We start from the raw sequence: 19,381 nt of genomic DNA, 5'->3' as shown, positions 1-19,381 counted from the left end.
AGTATATATACACACAATCACAACTCACACTACATCACTTCTATCAACCTTTAGTATATACACACAACCACAACTCACACTACATCACTCTATCAACCTTTAGTATATACACACAAACTACAACTCACACTACACTACATCACTCTATCAACCTTTAGTATATACACACAACAACAACAATATTACACTACATCACTCTATCAACCTTCCTTAGTAGTATATTCACACTACATCACTCTATCAACCTTTAGTATATACACACAACCACAACTCACACTACATCACTCTATCAACCTTTAGTATATATACACAAACCACAACTTACACTCATATCACTCTATCAACCTTTAGTATATACACACAAACCACAACTCACACTATCATCACTCTATCAACCTTTAGTATATACACACAACCACAACTCACACTACATCACTCTATCAACCTTAGTATATACACACAACTACAACTCACACTACATCACTCTATCAACCTTTAGTATATACACACAAACCACAACTCACACTACATCACTCTATCAACCTTTAGTATATTCACACCACAAATCACACCTACATCACTTCTATCAACCTTTAGTATATATACACACAACCACAACTCACACTACATCACTCTATCAACCTTTAGTATATACACACTCTAACATCACTTCTTATCAACCTTTAGTATATATACACACAACTCATACCCTCTACATCACTCTATCAACCTTTAGTATATACACAACAACTCATCACACTATCAACCTTTTAGTATATATACACACAATCACAACTCACACTACATCACTCTATCAACCTTTAGTATATATACACACACAACTACAAAACTCACACTACATCACTCTATCAACCTTTAGTATATATACACACAACCACAACTCACACTACATCACTCTATCAACCTTTAGTATATACACACAACCACAACTCACACTAACATCATCACTCTATCAACCTTTAGTATATACACACAACCACAACTCACACTACATCACTCTATCAACCTTTAGTATATACACACACAACCACAACTCACACTACATCACTCTATCAACCTTTAGTATATACACACAAACCACAACTTCACACTACATCACTTATCAACCTTTAGTATATACACACACAACCACAACTCTACACTACATCACTCTATCAACCTTTAGTATATACACACTATCACTCTATCAACCTTTAGTATATATACACACAAACTACAACTCACACTACATCACTCTATCAACCTTTAGTATATATACACACAACCACAACTCACACTACATCACTCTATCAACCTTTAGTATATACACACTACATCACTCTTTATCAACCTTTAGTATATACACACACAACTCACACTACATCACACTTATCAACCTTTAGTATATATACACACAACCACAACTCACACTACATCACTCTATCAACCTTTAGTATATACACACAACCACAACTCACACTACATCACTCTATCAACCTTTAGTATATACACACAACAACACAACTCACACTACATCACTCTATCAACCTTTAGTATATACACACACAACTACAACTACACACTACATCACTTCTATCAACCTTTAGTATATTCACACTACATCACTTATCAACCTTTAGTATATATACACACAACCACAACTCACACTACATCACTTCTATCAACCTTTAGTATATACACACAACTACAACTCACACTACATCACTCTATCAACCTTTAGTATATACACACAAACTACAACTCACACTACATCACTCTATCAACCTTTAGTATATATACTACACACATCACTCTATCAACCTTTAGTATATATAACACACAACTACAACTCACACTACATATCACTCATATCAACCTTTAGTATATACACACAACCACAACTCACACTACATCACTCTATCAACCTTTAGTATATACACACAAACCACAACTCACACTACATCACTCTATCAACCTTTAGTATATATACACAAACCACAACTCACACTACATCACTTTATCAACCTTTAGTATATACACACAACTACAACTCACACTACATCACCACATCAACCTTTGTGTATACACACAACCACAACTCACACTCCATCACTTCATCAACCTTTAGTATATACACACAACCACAACTCACACTACATCATTCTATCAAACTATAGTATATACACACAACCACAACTCACACTACATCACTCTATCAACCTTTAGTATATATACACACAACAACAACTCACACTACATCACTCTATCAACCTTTAGTATATATACACACAATCTCAACTCACACTACATCACTTCTATCAACCTTTAGTATATATACACACAACCACAACTCACACTACATCACTCTATCAACCTTTAGTATATACACACAACCTCACAACTCTACACTATATCACTTATCAACCTTTAGTATATATACACACAACCACAACTCACACTACATCACTCTATCAACCTTTAGTATATACACACAACCACAACTCACACTACATCACTCTATCAACCTTTAGTATATACACACAACCACAACTCACATTACATCACTCTATCAACCTTTAGTATATACACACAACCACAACTCACACTACATCACTTCTATCAACCTTTAGTATATACACACAACCACAACTCCCACAACATCACTGAATCAACCTTTAGTATATACACCCAACTACAACTCACACTACAACACTCTATCATCCTTTAATATATATACACACAACTACAACTCACACTACATCACTTCTATCAACCTTTAGTATACACACAACCACAACTCACACTATATCACTCTATCAACCTTTAGTATATACACACAAACCACAACTCACACTACATCACTCTATCAACCTTTAGTATATACACACAACCACAACTCACACTACATCACTCTATCAACCTTTAGTATATACACACAACCACAACTCACACTACATCACTCTATCAACCTTTAGTATATACACCCTACATCACTCTATCAACCTTTAGTATATACACACAACCACAACTCACACTACATCACTCTATCAACCTTTAGTATATACACAAACACACCACAACTTCACCTACATCACTCTTTAAACCTTTAGTATATACACGCAACCACAACTCCCACAACATCACTGAATCAACCTTTAGTATATACACCCAACTACAACTCACACTACAACACTCTATCATCCTTTAATATATATACACACAACCACAACTCACACTACATCATTCTATAAACCTTTAGTATATTCACACTACATCACTCTATCAACCTTCAGTATATACACACAACCACAACTCACACTACATAACTCTATCAACTTTTAGTATATCCACACAACCACAACTCACACTACATCACTCCATCAACCTTTAGTATATACACACAACCACAACTCACACTACATCACTCTATCAACCTTTAGTATATACACACAACCACAACTCACACTACATCACTGTATAAACCTTTAGTATATACACACAACCACAACTCACACATCACTGAATCAACCTTTAGTATATACACACAACTACAACTCACACTACATCACTCTATCAACCTTTATTATATACACACAACCACAATTCACACTACATCACTCTATCAACCTTTAGTATATTCACACTACATCACTCTATCAACCTTTAGTATATACACACAACCACAACTCACACTACATCACTCTATCAACCTTTAGTATATACACACAACCACAACTCACACTACATCACTCTATCAACCTTTAGTATATATACACACAACCACAACTCACACTACATCACTACATCAACCTTTAGTATATACACGCTACATCACTCTATCAATTTTTATTATATACACACAACCACAACTCACACTACATCAATCCATCAACCTTTAGTACATACACACAACCACAACTCACACTACATCACTCTATCAACCTTTAGTATATATACACACAACCACAACTCACACTACATCACTCTATCAAACTTTAGTATATATACACACAACCACAACTCACACTACATCACTCTATCAACCTTTAGTATACACACACAACCACAACTCACACTACATCACTCTATCAACCTGTAGTATACACACAACCACAACTTACACAACACCACTCTATCAACCTTTAGTATATACACACAACCACAACTCACACTACATCACTCTATCAACCTTTAGTATATACACACAACCACAACTCACACTACATCATTCTCATCAACCTTTAGTATATATACACACAACCACAACTCACACTACATCACTCTATCAACCTTTAGTATATATACACACAACAACAACTCACACTACATCACTCTATCAACCTTTTAGTATATACACACAACTCCACAACTCACACTACATCACTTCTATCAACCTTTAGTATATATACACACAAACTACAACTCTACACTACATCACTCTATCAACCTTAGTATATACACACAACTACAACTCACACTACATCACTCTATCAACCTTAGTATATATACACACACAACCACAACTCACATTACATCACTCTATCAACCTTTAGTATATACACACAAACACAACTCACACTATATCACTTCTATCAACCTTTAGTGTATATACACACAAACTACAACTCACACTACATCACTTATCAACCTTTAGTATATACACACAACCACAACTCACACTACATCACTCTATCAACCTTTAGTATATACACACAACCACAACTCACACTACATCACTCTTAAAACCTTTAGTATATACACAAACTACAACTCTACTCACATCACTCTATCAACCTTTAGTATATACACACAACTACAACTCACACTACAACATCTATCATTTTTTAGTATATATACACAACTCACACTATCAACTTTTAGTATACATACACACAACCACAACTCACACTACATCACTCTATCAATCTTTAGTATATACACACAACCAGAACTCACACTACATCACTCTATCAACCTTTAGTATATACACACAACCAAAACTCACACTACATCACTCTATCAACCTTTAGTATATACACCCTACATCACTCTATCAACCTTTAGTATATATACCCTACATCACTCTATCAACCTTTAGTATATACGCACAACCACAACTCACACTACATCACTCTATCAACCTTTAGTATATATACACAAAACTACAACTCACACTACATCACTTATCAACCTTTAGTATATATACACAACTCACACTATCAACTTTTAGTATACATACACACAACCACAACTCACACTACATCACTCTATCAACCTTTAGTATATTCACACTATATCACTCTATCAACCTTTAGTATATACACACAACTACAACTCTCACACTACATCACTCTATCAACCTTTAGTATATAAACACAAACTACAACTCACACTACATCACACTCTATCAACCTTTAGTATATACACACAACCACAACTCACACTACATCACTCTATCAACCTTTAGTATATACACACAACAACACATCACTCTTCATCAACCTTAGTATATACACACAACTCAAACTCACACTACATCACTTATCAACCTTTAGTATATACACACACAACTCACACTACTTATCAACAACCTTTAGTATATATACACACAACTACAACTCACACTACATCACTTATCAACCTTTGGTATATACACACAACCACAACTCACACTACATCACTCTATCAACCTTTAGTATATACACACAACCACAACTCACACTACATCACTCTATCAACCTTTAGTATATACACACAACCACAACTCACACTACATCACTCTATCAACCTTTAGTATATTCACACTACATCACTCCATCAACCTTTAGTATATACACACAACTACACAACTCACACTATCATCACTCTATCAACCTTTAGTATATTCACACTACTCATCACTCTATCAACCTTTAGTATATACACACAAACCACAACTCACACTACATCACTCTATCAACCTTTAGTATATACACACAACCACAACTTCACACTACATCACTCTATCAACCTTTAGTATATACACACAACTACAACTCACACTACATCACTTCTATCAACCTTTAGTATATATACACAAACTACAACTTACACAACATCACTCTATCAACCTTTAGTATATACACACAACCACAACTCACACTACATCACTTATCAACCTTTAGTATATACACACAAACCACAACTCACACTACATCACTCTATCAACCTTTAGTATATACACACAACTACAACTCACACTACATCACTCCATCAACCTTTAGTATATACACACAACCACAACTCACACTACATCACTCTATCAACCTTTAGTATATTCACACTACATCACTCAATCAACCTTTAGTATATATACACACAACCAAAACTCACACTACATCACTCTATCAACCTTTAGTATATACACCCTACATCACTCTTTCAACCTTTAGTATATACACACAACTCACACTACATCACTCTATCAACCTTTAGTATATACACACAACTCACACTATCAACCTTTAGTATATATACACACAATCACAACTCACACTACATCACTCAATTAACCTTTAGTATATACACACAAACCACAACTCACACTACATCACTCTATCAACCTTTAGTATATATACACACAACCACAACTCACACTACATCACTCTATCAACCTTTAGTATATACACACAACCACAACTCACACTACATCACTCTATCAACCTTTAGTATATAAACACAACCACAACTCACACTACATCACTCTATCAACCTTTAGTATATATACACACAACCACAACTCACACTACATCACTCTATCAACCTTTAGTATATACACACAACCACAACTCACACTTCATCACTCTATCAACCTTTATTATACACACACAACCACAACTCACACTACATCACTCTATCAACCTTTAGTATATACACACTACATTACTCTATCAACCTTTAGTATATACACACAACCACAACTCACACTACATCACTCTATCAACCTTTAGTATATACACACAACCAAAACTCACACTACATCACTCTATCAACCTTTAGTATATACACCCTACATCACTCTTTCAACCTTTAGTATATACACACAACTCACACTACATCACTCTATCAACCTTTAGTATATATACACACAATCACAACTCACACTACATCACTCTATAAACCTTTAGTATATACACACAACCACAACTCACACTACATCATTCCATCAACCTTTAGTATATACACACAACCACAACTCACACTACATCACTCTATCAACCTTTAGTATATACACACAACTCTACAACCTTTTACACACACTACATCACTCTATCAACCTCAACCTTAGTATATACACACAAACCACAACTCACACTACATCACTCCATCAACCTTTAGTATATACACACAACCACAACACACACTACATCACTCTATCAACCTTTAGTATATTCACACTACATCACTCTATCAACCTTTAGTATATACACACAACTCTATCAACACAATACTCACAACTACAACTCACACTATATCACCATATCAACCTTTAGTATATACACACAACCACAACTCACACTACATCACTCTATCAACCTTTAGTATATTCACACTACATCACTCTATCAACCTTTAGTATATACACACAACCACAACTCACACTACATCACTCTATCAACCTTTAGTATATACACACACAACTCACAACACCTCTATCAACCTTTAGTATATACACACAACACAACTCACACTACATCATCACTCTATCAACCTTTATCTATCAATATATATACACACAACCACAACTCACACTACATCACTCTATCAACCTTTAGTATATACACACAAACCACAACTCACACTACATCACTCTATCAACCTTTAGTATATACACAACACAACTCACACTACATCACTCTATCAACCTTTAGTATATACACAACCACAACTCACTACATCACTTATCAACCTTTAGTATATACACACAACCACAACTCACACTACATCACTCTATCAACCTTTAGTATATATACACACAAACTCACAACTCACACTACATCACTCTATCAACCTTTAGTATATACACACAACCACACAACTCACTACATCACTCTTTCAACCTTTAGTATATACACACAACTCACACTACATCACTCTATCAACCTTTAGTATATATACACACAACCACAACTCACACTACATCACTCTATCAACCTTTAGTATATACACACAACCACAACTCACACTACATCACTCTATCAACCTTTAGTATATACACACAACCACAACTCACACTTACATCACTCTATCAACCTTTAGTATATACACATAACTACACCACACACTACATCACTCTATCACTTTATATATATTCACTTTACATACTCTATCAACCTTTAGTATATACACACTACAACTACATCACTCTATCAACTTTAGTATATACACACAACCACAACTCACACTACATCACTCTATCAACCTTTAGTATATACACACAACTACAACTCACACTACATCACTCTATCAACCTTTAGTATATACACACACAACCACAACTCACACTACATCACTCTATCAACCTTTAGTATATACACACAACCACAACTCACACTACATCACTCTATCAACCTTTAGTATATACACACAACGACAACTCACACTACATCACTCTATCAACCTTTAGTATATACACACAACCACAACTCACACTACATCACTCTATCAACCTTTAGTATATACACACAACTTACAACTTTAGTACACACACACATCACTCTATCAACCTTTATCAAGTATATACACACAAACTACAACTTCACACTACATCACTCTATCAACCTTTATTATATACACACAACCACAACTCACACTACATCACTCTATCAACCTTTAGTATATACACACAACCACAACTCACACTACATCACTCTATCAACCTTTAGTATATACACACAACTATAACTCACTCTACCTAACTCTATGAACGTTTTGTACATACAGTATACAAAACCGCATCTCTCACAACATCACGCTATAGAATATGTGGCATCACATATACAGCACCCACGCACGCACACTTTTAATATATACACACAACAGAGGTGAAGAGAATGCACAGCACACTCATACACCATTATATGTGTATACCATAATATTATGCACACCCATACTGATTATATAGATGCAGGATATCAGTATAAATGAATGAATGATGCTTGAGATGATGTCATTTTGTATAAAAGAAGTACCTGAGCAGGGGGGAAAATACTTAAGAAATTTAAAGTGTAGGATTGAGTACATGGAAAAGTGAGGAAACATGGTAGGAATGGACGGGGTGTAATAAAACTTCCTCTGTGCAAACTCACAAAAGGGTGTGTCCATCATCTGTTTATGCCGACATCGTTTTTCTGTGTTCATGATATTATACAATTTATATGTACATACGAAAGTGTATGATTCTTCTATTTTTGTATACATAGCACCAAGTCCATGAATTTGATACACAGACATTTCTTGGGATTTTTTATCTTTGTATGTTAATCCACCTACATACCTAATATATGAAATTCCGTTACCTTCTCATACAATTGCCAATCAAGGTACAAGTTGTAAAAAGAAAACCTAATAAGTTATGGATCCACACGATTATCTTTTACTCCTGTTGTCGTATAAACAGACTTTACAGTACACGTAGGTCCGGCATGACCAGGTGGTTAAGGTAATCCGAGGATCACGGGTTCGAATCACAATCGCATCAAACTTGCTTGCCCTTTCAGCGTGGGGCGTTTTTATGTGAGTCAATCCCACTATTCGTCGGTAAAAAAGTAGTCAAAGAGTTGGCAGTGAGTGGTGATGACTAGCTGCCTTCCCTCTAAATTAAAGACGGCTAGCGCAAATAGCCCTCGTGTAGCTTTGCGCGAAGTTCTAAAAACAAATAGTACATGTATTACCTCCAATACTTCGATTCACAGAAACTTTTAGTTATTATATGATAAGCACGACTATGTGTGATAAGTTTAGTTAACTTGGGTTATTGAATGCAAGATAGTAAAAATAAACTAAGTAGGCATAGACAGGATGTTGGACACGCCCCTATATGAGGTTGTACAGAGGCAGTTTTATTACGCCAATCGCTTCCTACCTTGTTTCCTCACTTTTAGATGCACCCATTCCTACAATTTGAAATTTTTTAACATATTTTCAGTATGTTTAAATTTAAAGTAATTGATATTTATTTAAGTCTACAGAATAGTTGTGCCACAAGAGATAAGCGTTTACTTAGATTTCAAGATTATCTGACAAAAAACACAAAAATGAACAATTTCACATTACGTTCCTGCACGTTATTGGACACATAAAAACATGACAAAATGTGCAACCTAAAATTACGATATCCAAAATCGTTCAAATTTGGCTATTTGCAAAACAAAACAACCAAAAGCATATGGTCAAATGATAAAGTACAAGTATGGCAAAATCAAAACCAAAGAGCACCTTTTAATTCAAACTCATTCAAAAGATCATTCCGAGGTCTCTATGGAAAAAAACCCAAAAAACTTTAAGTTTATTATTGTGCAAATTACTTGAAATTATCGGGTTAATTGACTTTCATGTTTTAAAAATGTATTTGATTCATTATATTTCGCTTACTTTAGTTTATTTAACTTTACTAGGTAAAGGCGATGGAATTCTGGAAAACCCTGACATCATGACCGTGATAATGGTGGTTTCTGGTGTCATGATTGGCACTGCCCTTTTCTGTCTTGTGCTCAGATTATTTAGCAGGTAAATCAAATCTTTTTCAATGATTTTACCATATTGCTCTTTAACAGAGAGATTGAAAAATTACTGTTTCTTGTAATTTATTACCGTTATAAAGATTGTTCAGTTAGACAAAAATGCCTTCGTACTGAAATAACTTTCCGGTTGTTATTAATTATTTAAATAATAGATATTTTTTCTACTCATTTGATTGACTCGCACGTAATTCTCTGATTATCACTCTTCCATCAGCTGAATGGCCAGATGGTTAAGGTACTTGATTCGTAATCCGAGGGTCGCGGGTTCGAATCCCCGTCATACCAAACCTGCTCACTCTTTCAGCCGTAGAGGCGTTATAATGCGATAGTCAACCCCACTATTCGTTGGTAAAGGAGTTGGCGGTGTGTGTTGATGACTAGCTGCCTTCCCTCTGGTGTTACACTGCTATATTAGAGACGGCTAGCGCAGATAGCCCTCGTGTAGCTTTACGCGAAATTCAAACGACACACGCACCGTCAGCTGAAAGCTAGTGCCAAAAAAGAACAACAAAAAAACCAATAACCTTACATTCGACCGTGATTTCATTGCAAAGGAAAGACAAGTCAGTCACACGTAGATAGTTTTTAGTACCTTTCTCATTAAAAGTTCCCTTGCAGATCAACGGTAAGTTTACGGACTAACATGCTAAACTCTGAAGTTTTATTTCCCATGATAATCAGAGTGCAGCTATGCTATTATGTGGTTTTGCGCTAAAATAAACATACCAAACTAATTGTCCTAAAAAGGATTTCAGTGTTAAGTCTGAGGGCTTACAAGGCTAGAAAAATTGGGTCGCGATATCTGCAGTGGGCAAAGCAGAGAGAGCCCATTGTGCAGCTTTGTGCTTAATAACAAACAAAATTCGCCTTATATATGTAAAAACGGCTCGTTTGGGTTGAGAAAATGTTTTACGTAGAGGAGTGAACAACGTTTCGACCTTCGTCTTTGTGAATCTGACGATGACCGAAGAAGGTCGAAACGTTGTTCACTTCGCTACGTAAAACATTTTCTCAACCCAAACGAGCCGTTTTTTACATATATATTTCTCTACAAGTGGGTTTTCTCGACATCACTGAAAATTCGCCTTAAAGACGATATGACAATATGCAGTTTAGATAATCCACCAAGTCTGCGGTTTGCAGTCAAGGTTGCTGCGTGGGCTTCCTTCTCATCGTTCCGAGAAAAAGCTAGCTTAATCTCATTAAGAAAGTGGCAGCATAGTATATAGATTCCATTGTGGTCCCCAGAAATAACACAAATCTAATGATACGTGAAAAAAAAAGCATTAGAACTTCTGCATTAAGTTATCATTCGTCATGTCCTACCAGTAACTTTTCAAATCCAGTTTATAACGTAGAATGTCCACTTATGGGCTTACACATGATTTGTTATAAACCTATATATTCACTCAGGTGTCTGTATATTGTCCATACTTATTTTATATTGATGTTCATAAAGTTAGCACGTTTCTAGATAATTGTCGTAAGCATTTTATAATTGATATTTATTTATTTTACAGTACTGCTTATAATGAATTGATCCCTAAACCTATAATTAATTTCCCACTCTAGGTTACAGCTCTACTTCTGCCAAAGTCTTTCTCAAAGTGAAATATTTACAGATTGGACATATTAATTGTTAATTTCAGAATAACGTATAATTAACTAATTTATGGTTAAAAATGTAAAACTGATTTTCTGAAAGAACTTAACCTTATTGGCGTTCTTCTGACTGTCTAATCATAAATATGTCATTATTATTAAGATATCTTTTTTCAGAGCCCGTTTTGGAAGAAACAGAGGTCGCCTCGGTAATGCTGCAGCGCCACCTGTTGTACTGACTGGAACAGAGGCCCCAACCACGATCCCATGCTCGCGAAGGCCTTCCCACAGCAGCGCAAGTAATGAATACTTACCAGGCTCCAGTAAGACACGATTCTATCTGTTGAGCCCCTCAACTAAACTTCTTAAGGGTAAAAGTTCGAACTTAATATGCTAGGTCATTGAGAACTCAGAAGGCATCATTTCTTTTCTTTTCTTTTTCCCACTGGTTAAACGATCAGGACAAAATGAAGCATTAAATGTGTTTTCATAATTAAGTACAGTTATATAGAGGAACAGGTGAATTTGAAGTGGTTAACAAATCAACACAATTTTATAGCATTATACACGAACTTTCCTTTTATTCGCGAGTTTAAGGCCTACTTAACCAGAGCATTCGACTAGTGGCGAACTGATGCATTATTTATCGATGAAGGTGCAGGTAAGAGAGCCGAAAGCTCGCAAATAAAAATATTTTAACGTAGAGAGAAGTCCGTGTACAGCTTAACGTACCTTAATTATGAATCTTAAAAAACAAATTAAACAAACACTTGCTGCAGTTGTAATAATAAATACAAACCAATAAAATCAGGTATCTCTTTCCTTGATGCTATATTTAACGAGAATAGAGAAGTTATTGTGATTTAGTCCCTTGACTTTGTCATTTTTATTTCCGCTTTAGTAGCCACTATAGTTAACAGGAAGATTTTCGTGCTGCTAATTGTTTCTCGTCATAAACTGAAATTACCTGTTAAGCATAATTCTCTTTTGAATGCGTTAAATTACTAATTGCTACTAATTTGTGCATTACTTTTAAATGTGATATAAAAGTATTTACTAATTACTTTCTACTTTTCAATTGTACTAATTACTAAGCTTCGTCATCGTAACTCGTTTAGGCATCTTATAAGAACTTAATTTTTCAAGAAGGATTTTTGTATGTTATTTTTATACTGCAGGAAATGCAGACAGAAGCATTTGTATCGATATTATCAGAAAGTCCAAAGCAACTTTATTTCAAATTTTAGAGTTATAATGTTTCATATAACGTTACCTCTTTAAGCCACCATGATATGACTCCAAAACACGGTAATTAAAACATACTTGGGATATTTCACCAAATGATTTTAATGTCTATGTATACAAATACTGGAATCTTAAAACCACGTTAAAAGTTAAAACTTATAAACTAAAAGTTCTGCAGACGCCAGGTAGTCTATTGTTAACGGACGAAGAACATTCAGGCCCACTAATATTAGACAAAATATTAGGCGGGAAACTGTTCAAAGTAGATAGTCCAAAAATCGCATCGAAGAGAAAATACTTGTTTAAACTAATTATAATTAGCTGTTCAAATTAGCTTGCTGGTATTATAAAATAACTGTACAGATATTTCACAGGTTTAAACAAATCTAAAAGTTCTTTGGAAGTTAAAGCCTCTTAGAAACGTGAGAGCACTGAAATCCCCATCTAAAATAGAACAGATATAAATTTCATATAGCTTTAATAGTTTCTTAGAAGTTGACTTGTTTTAACAAACAATGGTTTGTGTTCTTTGTGTTTCGTTTTGTTTGTTTGTTTCAGTATTATTGTAACTTCCTTTTAGCTATTTCTTATACTGTGTTGTCGTCGGTTACCTTCTATGATATTGGTTTTAGTGATATATATGATATGCATATTTTGTTATATTTTACTTCATAGAATTGTTGTGTTTATTATATTTATGTTAAATTATATTTCTTACAGTCAGGGGCGTAGATTTTTTACACCCGATGGGGGGGATGATCTTTGCAACCACTTATGTGGACTGTTCAATTTGCAAATTGGTAATCTCTGATTACGTGAACCTAAAAGCTGTAAACATGCAGTCACAGAGTAATCTTGTTGCCACGATACTTGCATGTATACTTAGGTCTACTGACTGATACTTATGAACTATCGGTTAGATCGAAAAGCTTAGAAGCACGCCTATATTAAAGATGTACATTTCGGCTACTGAAAAAGCCTACCTCTAGGCCTAATTATGTAATTCGATTGGTAAGAACACGAAAAGCACAAGAACAAACACACAATTTGTAGGCCTGTGATGCAATAAAATAATTCAACAGACCAAACTGTAGGGGGGATGGTTGTATGCACCATACCCCCCATCTAAAATGAAGGGGGGATGTATACCTTCCATCCCCCCAGAATCAACGCCCCTACTTACAGTTATCAACTTAAAAATCCAAACTGGTTTACAGTAGTGTAATAATTATGTAAATGTCTGCAGCAATAATTAGACAACTACTTCTACGTAAGGATAATAACGTCAAAAAACATTACCAAAAGTTACTGAATATCTTATAACGTTTCAATAACATTATGATAAGTTAGAGATAATATTCCTTAAAAAATACGTCTGTTTCTTCAGATTTCCTACCTTGTTCACTATTTTTTTTTAACGTAAGCTCTAAAGAAATGATACACGACTTACTGAAGACAATATAATCTTGCAGCAGAAATTTGAAAACTTCGGGTTTTTTTATTATAAAATTCTAAGTTTTGTATATTTCAGCGACACCCAGTATGGAAAGAAAACAACTCGTATTAATCTTCAGTTTTAGACTACTTCTAAAAGCTAACGAAGTCACGTTTGTGTTACTTGGGGTGAATTAAAATTCGGTTTACTTGTTCTCGCACAAGCTCTTGTTTATCGTACTCTTACTAAATATAAAACACTCCATAAACTTAATTCTAAATCTCGGTAAAGACGTATTTACAGCTGGCTGCTGGTTTTAAAGGAAAATCTTTATGAAAATCCTTCAAAATCTTTCTAGGTAGAAAATTAAATATATTTGTATGAAAAAGAAATCCACACCATAGAGGACGTTTATCGAATGAAGATATATTAAATAATTAATTAAACTTTGTAGCTCCAAACATTCGCACTTGAGAACAAGCTATGTTATATTAACCTTTCAAATCTCCACGGTATTTCAGAAATTACTTATGGTGTTTTACTTCTTCCAAAGTTGTACACATTAAGTGTGTTCTAGAATTGTTGTATTCGCTACAATTTTGTTGTGTGTTAGTAGCATAACGTACAGTTTCAGTGACATTTCCTTTCAATTAAAGACACTGTGAGATTAAGATAAAGCCTTTAATGGTTTAAATGTATTAAACTGCAAAATATTAACATTTATTCAGTCTCCACTAGGTAATATCTAACATTTAGGGGGAGCTAATAAGTAGGGAAATGTAAAATAAAAAAAACAAACAAAAAAAAACATTTATTACCTTAATTTATGCTAAGGCATACACAAAATTATCTATTTTATAATAATATATTTCTTTAAAAACTGCTTTTCTAGTGACCAGCAGCAAGTGTGAAGGCTTACATCGCTAAAAATCAAGCGAGACGAGATAGCCCATTGTATAGTTTTGTATTTAATAACAAACAAAAAACGGTAGAAACTAATGATACTTAAAGATTCTTTCATGCAAACTAATGATACTTAAAGATTATCTTTCATTCAAACTAATGATACTTAAAAATTATTTTTCATTCAAACTAATGATACTTAAAGATTATCTTTCATTCTATAATTTTAATATACTTTTTTGTCATAACCTCGCTTCAATATTTCAATGAAACAGATTCGTTTTTGAATTTACTTATTCCGTGTGTCACTCAGAAAATGTGTGCTATAAATATTGAGTAGATGAAATGACTGGAACCAATGATTCACAAATTTTAATTAATGCATTCCTTAAATGTATTTGAAGTTGTTCAGTGAAAATATTTTTAGCTTGATTTTTATTTTCAAGTGCCGACAATTCGGCTTCTGAATTAGTATCAATCAAGGAACTATTTGGTTAGTTAACTAATGTTTTCATGCCGGATTGGGGCTGTGTGTTTGGTCGAACAGACTGATTTCTGCCCCAAATTCTTGGCTTAATGCAGGATCTGCTTCTGTTCACTCCCACACTTCTGTTCGAAGTTACGCCACGATCAAAAGCCAGTCGCCTGTTCATAATTCACGTGGAAACCGTGAGAAGGCTATCGTGAAGCGAACAGTGTCGTCACCACCAGATGTTCATCAAAACCTCAACCACCATGATCCTAATTCTACTTCTGAGGAACCCAAAAACGGTAACAATTTTGCCTAAATGAAATGTTTTTTTATAAACATTAAGGAAAATTGAACCAAAATAAGTAGATAAATAAATGTTTATTTGCTACTACGGAAAAAAAAAATGCTTTGTAAAGGAGTTCTACAACTTCCTGTACAAACATATACTTTCAAATGTTCAGTTGTTTAGTTTTGCAAGTTTTACACTTTAGGGGAAGAATCAAGAGGACAAAACGTATGTTTTGTTGCACAGTTGTGTTCTATAGAACTAGCATTATTCATGCTTGTTAAAACATGACGAACACACAGAGGTTAGCTTTACTTTAAAAAGTATAAAAAAATTGATGAGTTATGTTTTTTCGCTTGTCTGATCTGGTACCGAAATCGTTTCATATCTGTTACTTATCTGACGTCACCATCTTTGTTCGTTTTACTTCTCCCTCGCCATCTTTTAACCTGGAACCAGGGATTGTTGGTAGATCGACCTGTTAACCAGAGATTAGAAATTCACTCGTATCGTGACATGATTGTTCACCGACACATATAATCTCAGTACTTTAAGTGCCATGGGGACCGAGAGTATTGAATAGTAAATCTAGTCGAAGACGTGTGGTTCATTAACTTAAATCTCTGAGCGTGTTATTATGGCGGTAGGTCTAAAGTCAAGGCCTACTAAACTCAGCCAATAGAAACAGTACAGGCTAATGTTGCTATACAAAAGTAGGCTACTGTATAGCAACATTAGCCTGTACTGTTTCTATTGGCTGAGTTAACTGGGCGAATCAACCTACCTCTTGTAATTTAACAAGCTAATAAATGGACAGAGACACAAACCATACCAGTTCAACAGATAGAAGTTTGAACGTTTTAGTAATGTGGTTTTACATTTTTACTTTTCATAAGTCTGCACTTTAACATGCTGTTTGGTCAGCATGTTCCCATGCTGTTAAAAATGTTGATAAAGGTAATCTCAAGGAATCAGTAAAACAGTTTAGCATGGTGTAGATGTGAGTTAACTTTCATTAAGCCAAATTCAGGGTCAATTGCATCACGATGTGGTATAACAAGGGTCGTAGAATGTGGTTACTATCTTGTATCACGTTAATCGTATCATTCCACAAGATATGTATATCTGTCAATGCTTATTCCACACTGCTATATGTGTCACGATCCTGTGTGAAATTGTAAATGTATCTGGCGACAGAATATCTCGAAATGAGTATATGTTTATTATCTGGCTCAAGGGTGAAGCGCGAGTCACCTGTATAAAAAGAAAAAAAGTCTGTATGCTGTTCTTCCACGAGGTTTAAACTGGAGAACATTGGAGAGGAATTGGTTGGTTCATCCCTATGAGCGGAATACATATCACTGGGCTTCTTTTGGTATAGAGGTCGTTCTTGTGGAATAGTTTCTTACTATCTGTACAATGACAGGGCATCCAGCTACAGCTGTGAACATCTGGATCAGTCTCGAAACCGTTACCCTACGATACGGTAAGCTACAATTGACAGATAGCGGTCACCTGCTTGTGACGTAGTTAATAGCCTAGTTCATTCATGTGTCCGAACTGTAGTGCCATTGATGTAGAACCAGTTCCACAACCTGTTCACTATACATTGAGAGACTTATTCCCATTTCACAACAGGCTACTGTGGTTAACTAACTCGGATAGTTTGACTTTCTTAGTTAATAAAACATCCTAATGTTATCTCTGAGGTCTAGCCATAGTGTGTGATTCAATTTAAAGTACTCTGGACTCTGTGATCCATCTCGAAGAGGCGCATGAGATAAATTTGTTCGGGATCACTATATATAAATATATGCTGGATGATCAGTTCCTTATATAAAGGTATCATACCTTTGTTTAATAGTTTGTCTCAACAGTTAGATTAAAGAACGTCAACCATTTAAGGAGAACCTGCCTGAGGATTGGTGGCAATAGTATAAAAAAGTCGTGTTCCTTCGCGAGGAACACCTACGAATATTATTCGAGAGATTTTGAGGGTTTTCTTGAAAAAACAAACAGAACTACTCTCCACCGATGGAGTTGCAAATGAATTACGATTAATTTAAAACTACGTCTATGGTGACAAAACGTAATCAAAAATAAAAACAAAAGTTTTATGTGGTAAAAGTATACAGAGGTTTAAGTTACGCGATTTTTTTATTCTTTAGAATTTACTTTCTAAACTTCAACTTTGGCTCACGCCTACTTATTTTTGTTTCTATATTTCATTTTTATTGTACTAAATGTCCAAGCTATTTGATGTTAATCTTAAAATAGAAATGCTGAGGAAACGCTCTGATGTTTATTTAAGAAAACTACAACCGCACGAGCAGAAATATAAATTATTCCTAATGAAGAATAACACTTAAGGTTTTGAAATACTTATTAAATTTGGATTCTCTTGAGCTATTTCTTTATTTTTTGAAACTTTTGCTGCACATTAGATCCCTCTACGTTACAGGCTTTGTTATTTCTTAGCTGAAAGAACAACTTTTCTATATTGTTATTGATTTTCAGAATTTGTAGTGCATTATGGAGGGATTTAGACATTTTGGTAGAAAGTTAGAGGGGGGACGACATTTAACCTTTAGATATTTTTTTTTATTATTTCAGGCAACGTTTCCTCATTGCAGCTTCATCAGGGCTAATAGTACAAG

The 19,381-nt window shown here is 34.7% G+C and overlaps 1 protein-coding gene across 7 annotated transcripts in view; it reads left to right on the top strand.

The window, feature by feature from the left end:
- The window catches only part of LOC143225088 (uncharacterized), a 135,801-nt gene that overhangs the window by 106,794 nt on the left and 9,626 nt on the right, over positions 1-19,381 (top strand). For 2 of the 7 annotated variants that reach the window (XM_076453829.1, XM_076453831.1), the window contains 3 exons: positions 10,656-10,767; positions 12,561-12,754; positions 16,549-16,737. In XM_076453829.1, the coding sequence (XP_076309944.1) occupies positions 10,656-10,767; positions 12,561-12,754; positions 16,549-16,737 (495 nt within the window). The remainder of the gene's footprint in view (positions 1-10,655; positions 10,768-12,560; positions 12,755-16,548; positions 16,738-19,381) is intronic. The other 5 variants (XM_076453832.1, XM_076453833.1, XM_076453834.1 and 2 more) reach the window with 4 other exon arrangements.

The sequence above is a fragment of the Tachypleus tridentatus genome, chromosome 9 (genome assembly GCF_004210375.1).
Source record: "Tachypleus tridentatus isolate NWPU-2018 chromosome 9, ASM421037v1, whole genome shotgun sequence".
NCBI classification, from domain to species: domain Eukaryota; kingdom Metazoa; phylum Arthropoda; class Merostomata; order Xiphosura; family Limulidae; genus Tachypleus; species Tachypleus tridentatus.
The sequence above is the reverse complement of the archived record's forward strand: the minus strand, read 5'-3'. Positions and strand labels throughout refer to the sequence as shown.